The sequence below is a fragment of the Microcaecilia unicolor genome, chromosome 13 (assembly GCF_901765095.1).
Source record: "Microcaecilia unicolor chromosome 13, aMicUni1.1, whole genome shotgun sequence".
Lineage (NCBI taxonomy): Eukaryota > Metazoa > Chordata > Amphibia > Gymnophiona > Siphonopidae > Microcaecilia > Microcaecilia unicolor.
The window spans coordinates 63,603,501-63,620,456 of NC_044043.1; the positions used below are offsets into that span (position 1 = coordinate 63,603,501).

At 44.9% G+C, this 16,956-nt stretch overlaps 1 protein-coding gene across 1 annotated transcript in view; it reads left to right on the forward strand.

Moving 5' to 3' along the window:
* MTHFR (methylenetetrahydrofolate reductase) overlaps positions 1–16,956 on the forward strand; it is a 46,397-nt gene that overhangs the window by 11,446 nt on the left and 17,995 nt on the right. Inside the window, exons 4-6 of the mRNA XM_030186106.1 lie at positions 133–243; positions 7,002–7,195; positions 8,075–8,325. Of these exons, the coding sequence (XP_030041966.1) occupies positions 133–243; positions 7,002–7,195; positions 8,075–8,325 (556 nt within the window). The remainder of the gene's footprint in view (positions 1–132; positions 244–7,001; positions 7,196–8,074; positions 8,326–16,956) is intronic.

A 16,956-nucleotide genomic window follows, 5' to 3' on the forward strand; every position in this document is an offset into this window, starting at 1 on the left:
GCAGGAAGGTGTGTTGCTATATGGCAATAGCACCTCTTGTGACAGAAAGCAAGTAAAGAGACTTTTTTTCCACTTTTTCTCTGATTGTTGAACTTAACGTACTCTACAAAGATATGCTACTTTCTTGTTTAGATCCTGCTGGTGAAGAATGGGAGGAAGAGAAAGAAGGTTTTAACTATGCTACTGATCTGGTGAAGCATATACGCTGTGAATTTGATGACTATTTTGACATCTGTGTTGCTGGTAAGAAAATTCAGTGTGCTCAGGTATTCCATACCTGAAATTATACTCCAAACCAGCAGAGGGAGACTGAGCAAACCTACTTGGATAAATAACTGTATCCACTTCTTTTTCTGTGAGTACTCTGCTCTTGGAGCAGGTTTATAAGATTTCATGAGATTACTGACTAACCAGTAAGGCCTAATATTATGTCTGTGGGAAGTCTGCAAAGGGCTTTACTTGGGAATGTGGTAACAAACGTCCATTTTAATGTACCGCTATTTGTGAGCATATCCGTAGAAAGTCGGTTGGGAAACCCACTTCCTCACAAAAAATATAGAGTGCATCCTAGAGCAGAGTAATATCTGTTTAAAAAAAATTTGGATATTTTCTTCTGTAGGTGAAACTGTGGTGCATTTCTTGGATTATTTAACATTTCTTTTATAACAGAAGTGGAGTGGAAGTGAGAAGATATCTGACCATTGTGAACATGACATGGGGTAATGACGGAGCAGGCAAGCTTCTAACAAGAATATGGTTTTAAAGTTTTTACCTTTTTTTTTTTTTTTTCCATTGTACAGTGGAACCCCATTATAACGTGCTCTGCAATAACGTGAATCTGCTTATAATGTGATAATGTCTTGGCTCCCCCACCCTTTTTTTTTAAACTTACATTTCCTCTCCTGCCAATGTCTAGCTACACCAGGGTGGAAAACCTTTCCTGCCAATATCTGTCTATGTTGAGCTCTGTTTGTCTGTGCCAGTGTGAAAACAACCTCAGGTGTACTCTGTATACGTGGTTTAGGCCACATCTAGTGCTGGTCTGAAAATGACTTTGGGTGGACTCTTTCGGCTTTGGCTGCTCCTGGTGCATAATGATATCCTGGACTGGTTGCCATTTTGTCGGGGCAAACAGGCAGTGAGGAGCAGCCTCTCTTTGATCATGTGCGGACAGAAGTCACCATTTTACAGCCTCAGGGCCGGACAGAGCATTCAGCTGCATCTGAATCTTTTTCTCCAGAGTATATATTGCTCTTACACCAGGACTATTTACTGAAGCAGGGACAGTAAGAGTTGCTGCAAGATGGTTCAGTTTCTTGCGTCACTACTCCTCCGGCTCTTAAGAGATCTCGTTTAGACTTCCAGGTGTGGCAGATAAGGCTGTCTCTGTTTTTCCCTACCTATCTGATGTGTCCTCAGTCTGTTCAGAAGAGCCATCGTTTAAGGAGTCATTAGAGGAGGGAGAATGATACAAAAGTACTGAGGTTGTTTCTGAAGCACTGACGGTGCTTTCTGCTTCAGTGTCAGGAGTTCCATCTTCGTTGATCATGGTGAGGCTTAGAGGTCTTTCTAAGGCCTTCCTATTGCATCCAGACGACTTGATTACAGTAGAAGGGGTCTCACCAGCTGTGGGGCTGAGAGTGGGAAGAGCCATGACTCGCCTCTGCCTGTTGGTTCTGGAGGGGAAAGATAAGTTGCAGCTTCACAGGGTGGACTCCCTTGTTACAGCAGTGACTAAGAACACCACCTTGCTGGCGGAAGAGGGCATTGCCCTAAAAGTCCTACAGGATAGGAGGCTAGAAAGTTTGTTGAAACGAGCATTTGAAGTGGCCTCTTTGGGCCTTCAAACGACAGTGTGCAGTTCATTAGTAGCAAGAGCATGTCTGAAGTAGCATCAGCAGTCTCCAACACAAGACTTTTGCCATAATGCCCAGCTGGAAGCGGGATTGGCCTTCTTGGCGGATGCTATTTATGGCATGTTACAGGTTATGGATCGCAATATGTCTTTGGTTGTCAGTGCACATCAGCAACTCTGGTTGCAGCATTGGGCAGCGGACGCAGCATCAAAGTCGCTTCTGGTTAAACTGCCCTTTTGAGGCAAGTGGCTATTTGGAGAAGATCTCAGTAACTTGGTGAAAGAATGGGGAACCTAAGCCACAGCGGTTGCCTAGGATAAGCTGAAAGACTCTGGTTGTCTGTCTTAAGGGAGGCTCTCGAGACAGCAGATGGTACCGGCCTGGTCGTAAGCAATATGGTCAGAAGTTCCACTTTCAGGCACACCAGTTTTCCTTTTATGCAGACGGGAAGTTCTCCTCTCAGTCAGCTAGAGCACCCAATGCCTCCAGAGCTTCACAGTGATGCTAGGCTGCTCCACCTCTTCCTCTGGTGGGAAGATGTCTTCAAGAGTTTTGAAAGGAGTGGACCAAAATCACATCAGACCAGTGGGTTCTGGATATTCTTACAGAAGGTTACAATTAGTCCTCCCTCCCTGTTGCTCCTCTCTTCTTGCAGTCACCTTGTCAAAAGGGAACCAAGGCGGTTGAGGTACAGGCCACCGTAGATTCCTTGCTGACGCTCCAAGCCATTGTTCTAGTTTCCCAGGCCAAACAGGGACAAGGCAGATACTCTGATTCATTGTCCCAAAGAAGAAAGGCACCTTTCGTCCGATCTTAGATCCCAGAGGTTTAAACTGCCACCTCAAAGTGTCCCGCTTTTGCATGGAAACACTAAGAGCAGTCATAGCCTTGATTCAAGTAGGAGAATTTCTCACCACTCTCAATCTCAAGGAGGTGAAACTTTTATATATATCCATGTGGCCACCACATCAGAGGTTTCTACGTTTTTATGGTAATGGGACATCCCTTCCAGTTCAGGGCTTTGTCCTTCGGTGTTGCCATGACACCAAAAACATTTACCAAGGTTATGGTAGTGATGGCAGCCTTCCGTCAGCAGCAGGGAATTGGAGTTCATCTGTATCTCGATAACTGGCTCATTCATTCATCATCCTATTCAGATAGCATGGTGGTGATGGACAAAGTTGTCTGTCTTCTGCAGTCAGTGTGTTGAGTGATCAATTTGGAAAAGAGAAGACTAACTCCATCGCAGACGCTGTAGTATCTGGGCTTTCAGTTTGACACAGCATTATAAAGGATCTTCCTTATGGAACACATAAAGTCAAAGCTTGTTCTACAGAGTCATCTTCTCGGTGAAGGCAGGCCTAGGGTCTAGGCTCTATCCAGGTTCTGAGGTCAATGATGGTGGCGGTGAAAGTGGTCACCATTGGTCTCTGGTGTCACAAGAGTATGACCTTCATCTTCCTTGGATGCTGGTTGCCTGATGGAGTATTCAGTGGTGGTTGTCGCCCAGGAATTAGACCATTGGCGCTACCTTTCCAATAACACAATGGGAGGTGGTGACAGTGGACACCAGCAAGTTGGGTTGGGGAACTTATTAAATGTTCCATCTGGCACAGGGTACCTGGATGGAACAGGAGTATCAGTGGTCAATAAATCACTTGTAGCTTAGGGAATTGCGGAATGCTTTATGCAACTTTGCACCTTTTTCAGCTGGGGCCCTGATCTGAGTGTTCTCCGACAATGCGATAGCGGTAGCTTATTCAGTAAGCAAGGTGGGAACCCACAGCATCCCTCATAAGTTGGGTGGAGAATAATTTTCTCTGCTTGTCTGCAGCTCACATCGCTGGGTCCTGGAATGTGGTGGTGGACTTTCTCAGCAGGCTTCCTTGGACCTGGGAGAATGGGATCTATCCAACCAGGGGTTTCAGCTGATAGTGGACCGATGGGATTCTCCACTTCTGGACTTGATGGCAACAAAAATGAATGCTAGCGTGCCTAAGTTCTTCAGCTGTTGGAAAGTAGGATCGATGCTCTCCTCAGCCCTGGCTGGAGATACATCTCTGTCTTCCGCCCCCCTCCCCCAATGGCCCACGGTAGGCCACATGTTGAAAAGGATCACATTGCACCAGGGTTGAATAATTCTTGTAGCCCTGGATTGGCCACGATGGCCGTGGTATGTGGACATTATTTGACTGCTGGACTGGGGTCCTCTCCATCTTCCACAGGCATATGGCCTACTGAAGCAAGGTCTGGTGCTCATGGAGGATCAGTGCCCCTTTGGTCTTATGTCTTGGCCATTGAAAGTGCTTGGGCTGAGATGAAAAGGTTATTCCAATTTGGTCATTGTTACCTTGCTTTAAGCTTGGAAACGCTCTACATCCATGGTGTATACGAGGGTGTAAAGGACATTTGAGGCCTAGTGTTCTGAGCGTGGACTTTTCCCCTTTTCTGCTCAAATTGCACACATCCTAGTGTTTCTCCAGATATTCCTTCAAAAAAGATTGGTGTTGGGTTCTTTAAAAGTTCAGATTGTGGCTTTGGCCTGTTTCTGGGGCTGACTACAGAAATGTCTCTTGCGGTTCATTCCAGATATTGTTCATTTCTTCCATGTAGCAGGCCATTTGTGTCCTTCCTTTTGGGTCACTCTGGAAGGCCCCCTTGAAAGATCTTACACTAAAGACAGCTTTCTTGATGGTTATTGCGTCGGCACGTAGAATTTTGGAGCTTTGGGCTCTTTTGTCAGGATCTCTTTTTCTGCTTTTCGGAGGCGGGGGTCTCCCTGCGCACAGTTCCTTCTTTCCAAAAGCACTATCAGAATGTCATCTTAACCAATCTGTGGAGCTTCCATCTTTTTGTAGAAAGGACGAGGAGGCTCAGTATTCTTCTTTGAATCTTCTCAATGTGTATATAATCCTCATTAGATATCTGGAAGTTACAAATGAGTTTTGCAAATCGGACAGACTGCGCTTTTTTGTAAACCAAAGCTGGGCCTCCTGGCTTCCAAGCCCACATTTGGTGGATGCCTGAAGGAGACTATTGCGTCAGCAGGCTCCTCAGGTCTTGTGGGCTCATTCTACGAGGCATACAGTGACATTCTAGGTAGGGACTACCTTACTGTCTCTGGATATTTGCAAGGCAGCGATATGGTTGATGCTGCATACCTTTGCAGAGCACTACAAGGTGAATGTTGTGGTGCGCTCGGGAGCCAGTTTTGAGGCTTTGGTCCTTAGGTCAGCGGCGGCGGCAGCGCCAGTATACCACTCTAGGGATTGGTTTTGAACATCCCACAGGTTCTGGAATAGTGGGAAGCTATGTAATGGAAGACATTAGGTTTTATAAATTTTCTTTCCATTAGTCCTTCCCACTATTCCAGAGGCCTGCTCGAGGTTTCTGAGATGTTTAGTAGGTGCGAAGTAAAGGGGTCAAATAATGACTGTCACCTTACATGGTGCTTCCTGCATATCTCTTGTTCTCTTGACTGGTTTGTGAACTGGTTAAGGTTGTGTTTGTTCTGAGTTTCTCCTTACTGCTTGTCTACGTAAAATTGAGGAGCTGGACTGGATGCCAAAAGATATGTCTCAGCTCAGTTTTCAGTTCTCTATCTCCACCTACTGGTTGATGGACACAACTATGCCACATGTTTTGGAACAGTGGAAGGACTAATGGAAAGAAAATAATCAGTTCTAATTTCTCCTTCCAGTACTAGGCTCATAAATCTAGGCAAACAAATGGCAGGTCTTTATGAACATAAACTTTTAAGCTCCCAAGTTAAGGTTAATTTTCAACTGAAAATTTAGATTCCTAAGTCTGGTTGAAAATGAGGCCCAAATTTAGAAGGCTAACTTAGATGCTTAAATTTAGGAGCTCAGCCTTTTCTGAATATTGGGCCCAAAATGTTTAGTTTTGATTCTTGCATGACCCATCCCCCCCCCCCCCCCACCTTGGAATGCTTCAGGTCATGTGGGAAATTTTGCCTGCATTGAGGATGGGTAGTTAACAAACAGGCATATTTTCAAAGCACTTTGAGACTTACATATAGGGTTCCTTTTACGAAGCTGTAGCAAAAGGGGACCTGAGCTGGAATTGGCACGGGTAAAAGGCAGGTTTCCCTTTTCTTAAAGGAAATGGCTGTGCGGCAAGTGAGCTACTTGCCGTGCGACCATTTCAGGGGGAGTGCTTACCGTCACCCATTGAGGTGGTAAGGGCTCCCATTCTAACCTGGTGGTAACTGCGCAGCGCATGGCACTGCCCGATTACCACCGGGTACACACTGGCGTTACAAAACTTGAAATATTTTTGCATCGCAGGAAATGGCACGCGCTGGGGGAGGGAACTACCACTGGGCTGCTCTGGTAACCCAGCAGTACTTCCCCGGTAAGCCTGCGTTGGGCTTACCGCCGCTTCATAAAAGGGCTCCATAGTAACCAATGGAACTTTGTAAGTCTAAGTGCTTTGAAAATGAGCCCCAAAGTCTCACTTCTTGGGTGAAATCCATTTATCTTTGAATATTGTCCTCAGTAGTGGAAATGTCTGAACCCTGCTACACAAAGAAACTAAAGTTCGTAAAGGATACAACAAAACTCTTCCTCTCTACGATTCCCAAATGTGTCTGTAACACATGAACCTTATTCTATCATAACATCACTTTGTATTTGTTCTTTACCGGAATTGGCGAGCGTGTTACGGTACTATGTAAGCCACATTGAGCCTGCAAATAGGTGGGAAAATGTGGAATACAAATGTAACAAACAAAAGTAAAATAAATGTTCAGACTGCTTGCATTAGTGGAAAGTCCATGAGTATGTTGCATCTCCAGCTTTTTGTATCAATTCTAAAGGTTTATGTATAGTTTCACTTTGAAAATAGCCATGGGTTCAAAGGCTACGTAGACACGTGCACCTGCTTTATTCTGAAAAGTATTTATGCAGATATGAAAATGCAGTTTACATGCATGCTTGTCCTCCTGTCCTAAACAAGCCTCAGAGGCACCTCCCTTCAATGCAGGGGACACATGGAATTAACTGAATTGAGGATGGTCAATTTTCAGCATTCATAACTTTGAAAATTACCCTTTAAGCAGTTGTTTTCTAGTATGGGTTTGCAGGTATCTCATAGACCTTCTCATGCATGTTTTCTTTCTCTCAGGGTATCCTAAAGGCCACCCTGATGCTGAGAGCTATGAAGATGACCTGAGGCATTTGAAGGAGAAAGTGGATGCAGGGGCTGACTTCATCATCACACAGCTCTTCTTCCGCCCTGAAACATTCCTTAAGTTCCTGAAAGACTGCCGTGCCATTGGCATCACTTGCCCCATCTTGCCTGGCATCTTCCCTATACAGGTAGAGTCCTCTGTACCTGGCATAGGAAGAGAAAACAAGGGAGCCTCTAGTGTTTGAGTAAACATGAGATATATTGACAGCTCAACAGTATTTGATACGTGCATTAGAAATAAAGCAATATCCATTCCTAGTTTAATAATAAAATCGGCAAAATCAGTAAAACCTCAGTCAATGTAGAGAGTATTTATATTGGAAATTACATGGTGCTGTCATTTTTGTATTTTTTTTCCATGCTCATTTTTTTTGCTTTGATTACACTCACTTGCTCTTACCATTGCATTTGGGGTGGGAGTAGGGGGTAGCCTATTGGTTTTCTTCTTAATTGGAACCTGCCCCTACTGAGGTATGGTGCTGTGATATTTAATTTGGAACTATTTAGGGATGATAAGTCTCCTATTTCTTCTCCCATTCCTTTGCTATCTAACAATTACAGTGACGCCCACAACCCACAAGTTCTTGCAGAACCTGGTATACATGCACCCTGAGCCAGCTCTCTAGGTATTGCCACTGTGCGGGCTGGGGCATCCTGTTCTCTGGAGGATGTAATTGCTGTATCCACACCTAGGAGGCTCAAAGCATAAACGGTTTTGATGATTGAACCCAATTCTTCCACATGACAGTACACAGCACTGCCACTGAATATTCTGGCTAGCTTTGGTAGAACACTCATAATTACCGGGTACTAAAACAAAAATTTAGAAAATAAATATTGTCGATCTCATGTAAAATAGCAGTATACTTAGGAAATAAGTGATAGCTTTTTATCGTTAGTGCACTATATATTGTCCAAGCCCCAACACTGTTGCACTGATAATGCAGAGTGACATTACTAAGGGAAAAATGCTTTTTCATGATGGTTGTGTGTTATCCTTCCAACAGGGTTATCATTCTCTGCGGCAGTTAGTGAAACTCTCTAAATTAGAAGTGCCTGAAGAGATCAAGGATGTAATTGAGCCAATCAAAGACAATGATGCAGCTATTAGGAATTATGGGATAGATCTTGCAGTGGCAATGTGCCAGAAGATTATGGAGAGTGGCATGGTACATGGGCTCCACTTCTACACTTTGAACCGAGAGGTGGCGACTGTGGAGGTTCTGAGACGTTTGGGAATTTGGAAAGAAGATCCAAGGTGATTGCTGTATGAACTTGCTCTCCCACCCCTTCTAGTCTGAAATACACACAAAACAGACCTACCCAGAAGTTCACTGGGAGATGGAAATTATTTTCTGACAGTTAATACATTCTGGAGTGTCTTCACCTCCTGGAAAATGGGTGATTCATAGACCATGCTAGGGAAGATTGGAATATTTGCAGATAACATCAAAGATCTATATCGGGGTGGCTGCTGAGGTTTAATTCAGAAACTGAATGTAAAGGAGCAGTATATGTTAAGGGATGATGTACTTTCTGGGATCTCTGGGTGATCATATTTCACGGTCTCAGGGTCGCTAAAAAGCAAGACAGCCAGTGTAATGTCGGCAAACAAGAAGAAAACAAATACAGAGAGAGTATTTATATTAAAGAGTATGTGTGGGAATGACATTTAGCCATCCTAAAGAACAGACTGTGCACTGGTTCACTATTCTGGTGCACAAAAGCATTGCAGTGTGCATAAAAACTCATTTGTGTGTGCTGTCGCAGGTAAAATACAAAAAAGCTGAAACTCAACTAAATGGAAACCAATAACTCTTCCAACAAAATGTTCAATCATCATACTGAAGTCAGAAACGCTTCATTATTGGCTTACTTTGTTTGGAGGTTAGTCTCCTGATTTATGTATCTACATAAGGTATAAGAGAGCCTAAAAAAGAGGTGATAATACCTTTATTGTGCCTAATTTTGTTATGTTTTAACAGACTTAACACCCACCAACTCCCTCAATTTGAGATTCAAGGTGAGATACAAATAAAGAAGCCAATGAGGAATATCAGAAAATTACAATAAATTCAAAAAAACAAAAACTGCATTACTTAAAATCAAATTTTGTATGTCCTAACAAAATTCAGAACAGGTTTTCAAAGCTTTATGAAAGGAATAATAACCTTTCACCAAACATATTTCTAAAGGAAGATTGTTCCATAGACGAAGTGCCATAAACAAAAAAGAATGAGAAAATAAAGCTATGAATCTAACAGACCTACCGTATTTTTCGGACTATAAGACGCACTTTTTTCCCCAAAAATTTTTTATAGTCCGAAGGTAGCGATTCCGGATCGCCCTCCCCCCGAGTTCGGGATCGCCCTCCCCTACTCACGTCAGCGATGTTCCCTGGTGGTCTAGTGACGTCGGGGCAGGAAAGAGCCCCCTCTTTCCTGCCCAGCGCGCTGCTCTCTGTCCTCCTCCGTCCTTCTGTATGCTGCCTGACGGTCTCGGCGAGATTCAAAATGGCTGCCGAGACTCGGCGGCCATTTTGAATCTTGCCAAGACCGTCAGGCAGCATACAGGAGGACGGAGGAGGACGGAGAGCAGCGTGCTGGGCAGGAAAGAGGGGGCTCTTTCCTGCCCCGATGTCACTAGACCACCAGGGAACATCGCTGACGTGAGTAGGGGAGGGCGATCCCGAACTCGGACAAGACGCACCGGAGCACCTAGGTTTTAGAGGAGGGAAAAAGGAAAAAAATTTTTTTCCTATTTCCCTCCTCTAAAACCTAGGTGCGTCTTCTGGTCCGGTGCGTCTTATAGTCCGAAAAATACGGTAATCGTCAGAACAACTAGAAGCAGTTGATTACAACTTCTAGTGGTCACAGTAGAGCATAGAGTATTGAATGAATGGGACAAACCTTCCAGAATTTAAAAAACTAGGCATAACGCCTTAAAACGGATCATAGCCTGTACCAATAACCAATGCAATTCCACCAATAGGGGAGTCACACGGTCATTTCGTGACTTACAAAAAATAACAGTAGAATTCTGGATCGGTTGACTTTTATGGGCCAGCCTAGCAGTTACATCTAAATAAATAGAATTACAGTAATCTAGTAAAGCTAAAATCAAAAGTTGCACAGTAATTCTAAAATTGTCCCTCAAAAAAAGAATGCAAAAGGCAAAGCTGTTCATCTTAAAATAGGCCTTCCTAATGAAACTATTTATCTGAAGTTCCATAGTCAAAGAGGAATCCAACTATATCACCAAAACTTTTGATACCCTTTCAATATTTAGATGAATACCATCACTAATTTGAATAAACTGTGGAATATTTAACAAATTACAGGCCCTGTTTACTTAGAGACACCCATAGGAATATATGGGTGTCTCTAGCGTTAGTGCGTGCTAAAAACGCTAGCGCGCTTACAGCACGACTTAGTAAACAGGGCCCTAAAAGTAAACCATAAAATTCTGGTCTTGTCAGCATTTAGTTTTAAGAGTACAGAGGTGGACCGGTTTCTAATCCTCCCAATGCAGTCATCAATAACAAAGGAAACAGAATCTGTGACTAGATTAGTAAGAATCAACACAAAAATATCAGCATATGAAAACATAACTCACCTGGATTCCAAGGAATTTGTCCAAGTGAGCTCATGTATAAATTATTTAAAAGAGGAGAGATGAGAGCCCTGCATCTTCAGAAGCTGGGGTGCAAATATATTTAAAACACTAGCATGCAAGCCAACATTTTTAGGATCCTGGTTGAGTTAATTACATTTCTGATCTTTTGTCTATTGGGGGTTTCCCCCCCCCCCTTTTTTTTTTTTTAATTTTTGAAAATTGTATCCCATTCCCCCCTTTTCTTTTCTCTAGCCTCTCTTCTGTTTAAACATAAAGCAGTCCAAAGCCCTCCTGCAGTGACTCCTTTTTGGCTCTGGCTGGCACTGTGTGCCAGCTTAGATGTCAGAGTGATCTGACATTCTGATCAGATCTGATCAGAGAGATATACAGAGAATACAGTTAGTACAGAGAAGTTATTACCAAAGTGGTGTACAATTTGTACCATAAGGTTATGTAGTGAGGCTAGGTATGTATATGCCTTAGAAAGGAAAGATATAGCTATTCAGATATCTGAGTGATGAAACTGCATATAAGGAATGAGTATCTTTTCAAAGGCATGTGGTCCTAGAATAAGGGATCATTATATGATTTGGGAGAAAGGGGACTGGTGATTCATACATTTCAGTGATCTAAGAAATTCTCTCCCAGAAATAGTGGTAGAAACCTGTAACAGTCTTTTAGGTGAAATAGTGTTTGTTCAAGAAGGTATGGAGTTGGCATAGAGGTTGCTTACCCTTTTTCCCCGAAAGTAAGACATCCCCTGAAAATAAGACCTAGTAGAGGTTTTCCTGAATTGGTAGATATAAGGCCTCCCCCGAAAGTAAGACCTAGCAAATTTTTGTTTGAAAGCAGGGCCGCCGAGAGCCAAACAAGGCCACCCCCGGGCCGCCCCCCCCCCCCATCCGAGGTCGCCGGGCCCCCCCTCCATCCACCCTCCGTCGCTCCCGGAACTAACCTTAAACGCCTCCTTTCACCTTCGCAGCAAGCAGCAGCAAGGCAGACCTCTCCTTCCTTCCGTGCCCTGCCCTCGCGGACGTTACGTCAGGTGAGGGCGGGACACGGAAGGAAGGGAGTGGCCTACCCTGCTGCTGCTTGCTGCGAAGGTGAAGGGAGGTGTTTAAGGTTAGTTCCGGGAGCGACGGAGGGCAGGCGGGCCAACCCCGACGTTTCCCTGAAAAATAAGACAGCCCCTGAAAATAAGACCTAGTGCATTTTTGGGGGCAAAAATTAATATAAGACAGTGTCTTATTTTCGGGGAAACACGGTAGTAGGATAAACCAGAGATTGCACAGGGTCTGTGGTTCTGAAGTAAATAAGAAAGATGAGCTTAGAGATCTTTGTGCCATTAAAGTTCTCTGGGTTTGATTCACATCTGGACTCTTTCCCCACTGATATTCAAAACTATTTAAGCAGCTGGAATGAGTCCTTGCCGGTTAAATAGGGTTTAAGCGGCTAACTGTGGATATTCAGCAGGAGATAACCGGTTATCTGCCACTGAATATCCTGGTTAGCAGCTATATCGTGCAACATAGCCAGTTAGGCCTGGATATTCAGCGCCTAACCGGCTATGTTGAGCGGTCAAAATAAGCCTGCTATTTAAGCGGCCTATCTTTGATTGCTAAAAGGTTAACTGCTTTGCGTGAATATCAGCATAGCCGGTTAACCTTTTAGTGGCCAAAGTAAACCGGATATGGCTCAGCATTGAATATCTAGGTTTAATGCCGGTGGTGGACAGCAAACATGCTGGCTGAATGTCTGGCCCTTTATCTTCTAGAGAAGAAATATTCTGGACATTCAAGTTTTGATGAAGAGGAACTATTGTAGAAGGGCTATCCAAGAGATTTGAGCTGTCACAAAATACCGTATGTACTTGACTATGGAAGAGACCTATTGATTACACTACTCCTTTGTCTGACTGGGACATTTTGACCAAAATATGCCTTAAAAAAAAAAAAAAAATTAAGCACCCCGAAACCCCATCAGCAGCACAATCCTGCATCTGTTTCCTATCAGCCTGCAGGTTCAGTATCTCAATCCCCATCCCCCTCATTGTGTACCTTCAAAAGTATCTTCTATAGATCTGTGGCAGTGCAGCAATCCTAGGCTGCTTGCAGCCTACTCCAAAACACTCTCTCTGATCTGTCCCGCCTCTGCAGAAATGTTGAGTCAGAGGTGGGGTGGGACAGATCAGAGAGAGTGCATCGGAGCAAGCTGGAGACAGCCTAGGAAGATTGCTGAGCAGCTCTGTAGAAGATACTTTTTGAAGAGTGGAGTTGAACGGGTAGATGTGAAGTGTCCACGCTTTCCAAAAATACCAGGACTAGGAGGCATGCGATGAAGCTACAATGTAGTAAATTTAAAACGAATTGGAGAAAATCTTTCCTCACTCAACGTGTAATTAAACTCTGGAATTCGTTGCCAGAGAATGTGGTAAAGGCGGTTAGCTTAGTGGAGTTTAAAAAAGGTTTGGACGGCTTCCTAAAGGAAAGGTCCATAGACCGTTATTAAATGGACTTGGAAATCCACTATTTCTGGGATAAGCAGTATAAAATGTTTTGTACATTTTTGGGATCTTGCCGGGTATTTGTGACCTGGATTGGCCACTGTTGGAAACAGGATGCTGGGCTCGATGGACATTTGGTCCTTCCCAGTATGACAATACTTGTGTACTTATAAACAGTGATGGGATTGAGATGCTGAACCTACAGGCTGGTAGAAGGCGAGAGAGGGAGCAATTCTGGACCCTGGAAGTGGAAGGGAGGGAGAGAAAGGTGCTGGCACAGGTGAGGGAGAAGGGGAGCCTTGACTTAAATATGGGTCACAGCATTTTTATCTAGTTTTAGTTCTGAAACTGCCCTCAACTCTTATACATGACATCAACTTGTAGTATATTTGAGATATCTCATAAAAGGGCCCTTTTATTAAGTTGCATTAGGTACTAATGTGCGTCTAACAGAGCTCAAAATAGTGTACTTTGGGAAGCACTCAGGTTTCCTGTGGTAACTTCCAAATTTGGTGTGTGCTAATCTGGGCGCTGCAAAATTGAACATCTAAGGTGGTGGTAAAAAGTGACCTTAGTGTGTGCCCTTGCGCAGGTTTTTCTCCACATGCTAAAGCTAATTTTACTACAGCTGTAAAACGTCCAATTTTTCTTTTTTATACTGATGGCCACGCACTGATGTTTAGTCTATCAAAAAGCTCACAAAAAAAGTTCATTCTCTCAATGTGATCAATTCAACATATAATGTACGTAAAGTTCACTAGTATATAAATAGATGGATGGGGGAAAAAGTCTCATCTGTCACCGGGTCATAACCCACCAATCTCTAAGGACCGGGTTGTTCAATATAGCTCATTGGTGACTGCTAAAACCATTTTCAAAAACTCCCTCTGTCCATGTTTGTTAAATTTTTATGACTATATGGATTTTTTGTAGATTTTTTAAATATGATATATTAATCATTTTAACCAAGCAACCTTAAGCTGAGTGATTGGCAATAGGCATAAAAATAATAATACAAGGCAACACTTATCTTCCGGCTTGGTAAGTCCCAACAGGCACCCGGTTCGCTGCCGCTTTCTCAGGGATCTGGGCTAAGGGTTACTTAGTGCCTTCTTACACCTGGGTGCACGGGATCTTTTCAGAGGCCTCGTTTTCAGCAGAAGACACAGTCCTTTTGTGGAGATCGCTGACCGGCAGTGTTGTCAGCTAGGTCTCAGTCTGCTGCAAGAAGTCAGCAGTGATGGCGGCCTGGTCCATCCTCTACTGATTGTTGGGGGACGGCGGTCTCATTTTGTGGGGGAATGGGCCAGGGTAACTTCTGACGAATGGGTCTTGGAGGTAATACAGGATGGGTACAAACTCGAGTTTGCCCGGCCTTTGGCAGATTTCTTTCTAGAATCTCCCTGCAAAGCAGTGGTACGCGACACGCTAGCGGAGTTGTTGTGCCTTAGGGCAGTTTGTCCAGTACCCTAGGGAGAGAGGGGCAGCGGTTGTTACTTCGTAGTACCCAAAAAGGGCAGGTCCTTCTGTCCGGTGCTAGATCTCAAGTCCGTCTACAAGGCTCTGTGGGTCTGACATTTCCGTATGGAGACCTTAAGAGCGGTCATTGCAGCAATACAGCCGGGGGAGTTTTTGACCGCACTCGACCTAAAAGAGACCTATCTACACATTCCCATTTGTCCCCCTCATCGGCGTTTTTCTTTGGTGCTCGGGCAGCACCTGCAGTTTCAGGCCATGCCCTTCGGGCTTGCTACAGCACCCTGGATCTTTTCAAAGGTCATGGTGGTAGTAGCGGTGGCACTTCGATGGGAAGGGGTTCAGGTTCACCTCTATCTGGACAATTGGCTTATTTGGGCTCTGTACTATGAGGAGAGTCTGAAGGCCATGGAGTGGGTGACCGATCTCCTCCAGTCCCTTGGCTGGGTGATCAATGTGCTGAAGTGTCATCTCGTGTCGACACAGTCTCTGGAGTACCTGGTGGTGATTTTCAACACCTGGACCGGTACTGTGTCCCTGCCGGAAGCACACAGGCTGCATCTCCACATTCAGGTGGAGAGTATTCTTTGGAAGTCGATGCCACGGGCATGGGATTATGTGCAGGTGTTGGGGTCCATGGTGGTCACAGTGGATGTGGTGCTGTGGGCCAGGAGTCATATGAGGCCCCTTCAGTTGTTCCTTCTCAGATGGTGGTCTCCCCTGTCAGGAGAGTATCAAGCCCGCGTACTGTGGTTGCTATGGGCCAGGTTGGTAGTGCAGTGGTTGACGGTGGAAAATATCCAGAAGGGTTGTCCCTTGCCGATGCTAGACTGGGTGGTCGTGATGATGGACGCCTCACCGGTTGGGGAGTTCATTATTGGGGACAGGTGACCCAGGGATCCTGGTCCCCGATGGAGGCGTCCTAATCAATGAACCGATTGGAGCTCAGGGCGATCCATCTGGCTCTCTGGGAGTTTCTGGGCATCAGAACATGTGACAGTGGTAGCATATGTAAACCAACGGGGGAATGAAGAGCGACTCTTTGGCGAGAGAGGCAGAACTACTCTGCGTAAAGGCAGAGAGGCATCTTGCTCTGCTTTCAGCGGCACATATTGTAGGATCAACGAATGTACAGCCGCACTTTCTCAGTCATAGTGTGTTGGATCTTAGTGAGTGGGAGCTCTCGCACTTAGCGTTTGAGCAGATCACAGCCCGCTGGGGAGTTCCGGTGATGGATCTCATGGCCAACAGAGCCAATGTGAAAGTGGAATTCTTCTTCAGCAGAGGAAGACAGTATGTATCCGAAGGGATTGATGTAGTGCTCCAGAGTTGGCCTTCCAGACTGCTGTATGTGTTCCCTCTGTGGACAGTCCACTGCGTTTTCTCAGTCAGGGAGGGCTTCTGTTCCAGGGACCAATTCAAATGGAGAATTCCTCCCACTTTGGTCTTATAGCCTAGCCCTTGAGAGTGCACGTTTAAGGAAGAAGGGGTTTCCTTATTTGGTTATTGCTACCATTCTGCAGGCCAGAAAATGGAGTCTGGCGCACTTTTGAAGCGTGGTGTTCTTCAGCCAGAATCCTTGCACTATCAGCTTCAGTATCTGTGATTCTAGCATTTTTGCAGGAAGGCCTGGAAAAGTCACTTTCCCTCAATACACTCAAGGTTGAGGTAGTGGCTGTGGCCTGCTTTTGGGGCTGCCTTCAAGGATCCTCGTTGGCTGCTCACCCGGACGTCGTCTGATTCCTCTATGGGGTGTATTGTCTATGACCGCCCGCCACACTTGCCGGTGTTACATCTTGGAATCTGAACATAGTGTTGTGGGTGATGCACCTGCTGTTCAAACCTATGGGTCTCTTGTCCCTGGAAGATCTTACAATGAAGACGGTTTTCCTGATGGCTATTGCTTGAGCATGCCGGGTCTCGGAGCTACAGGCCTTGTCGTGCAGGAATCCCTTTCTTCGCTTTGTGGACATGGGAGTTTGCATTTGGACGGTGCTGTCCTTTTTGCCCAGGATGGTGTCTCGTTTCCATCTGAACCAGGCACATATGATGCCAGCGTTTTGCCGGGAGGACTATCCTGATGAGTTCTGGACCCTGCGGTATCTGAACATTCGGCGCATTCTAATCCGTAATCTGTAGGTCACTAATGAATTCCATCAGTTGGATCATCTTTTCGTCCTTCACACAGGTAGGAGAAAAGGAGAAATCGTTTCTAAAGCCACAGTGGTGCACTGGTTGTGGGAGGTGATTACATTGGCTTATATTGTTGGGGGACGAACACCTCCCTTCAAGTTC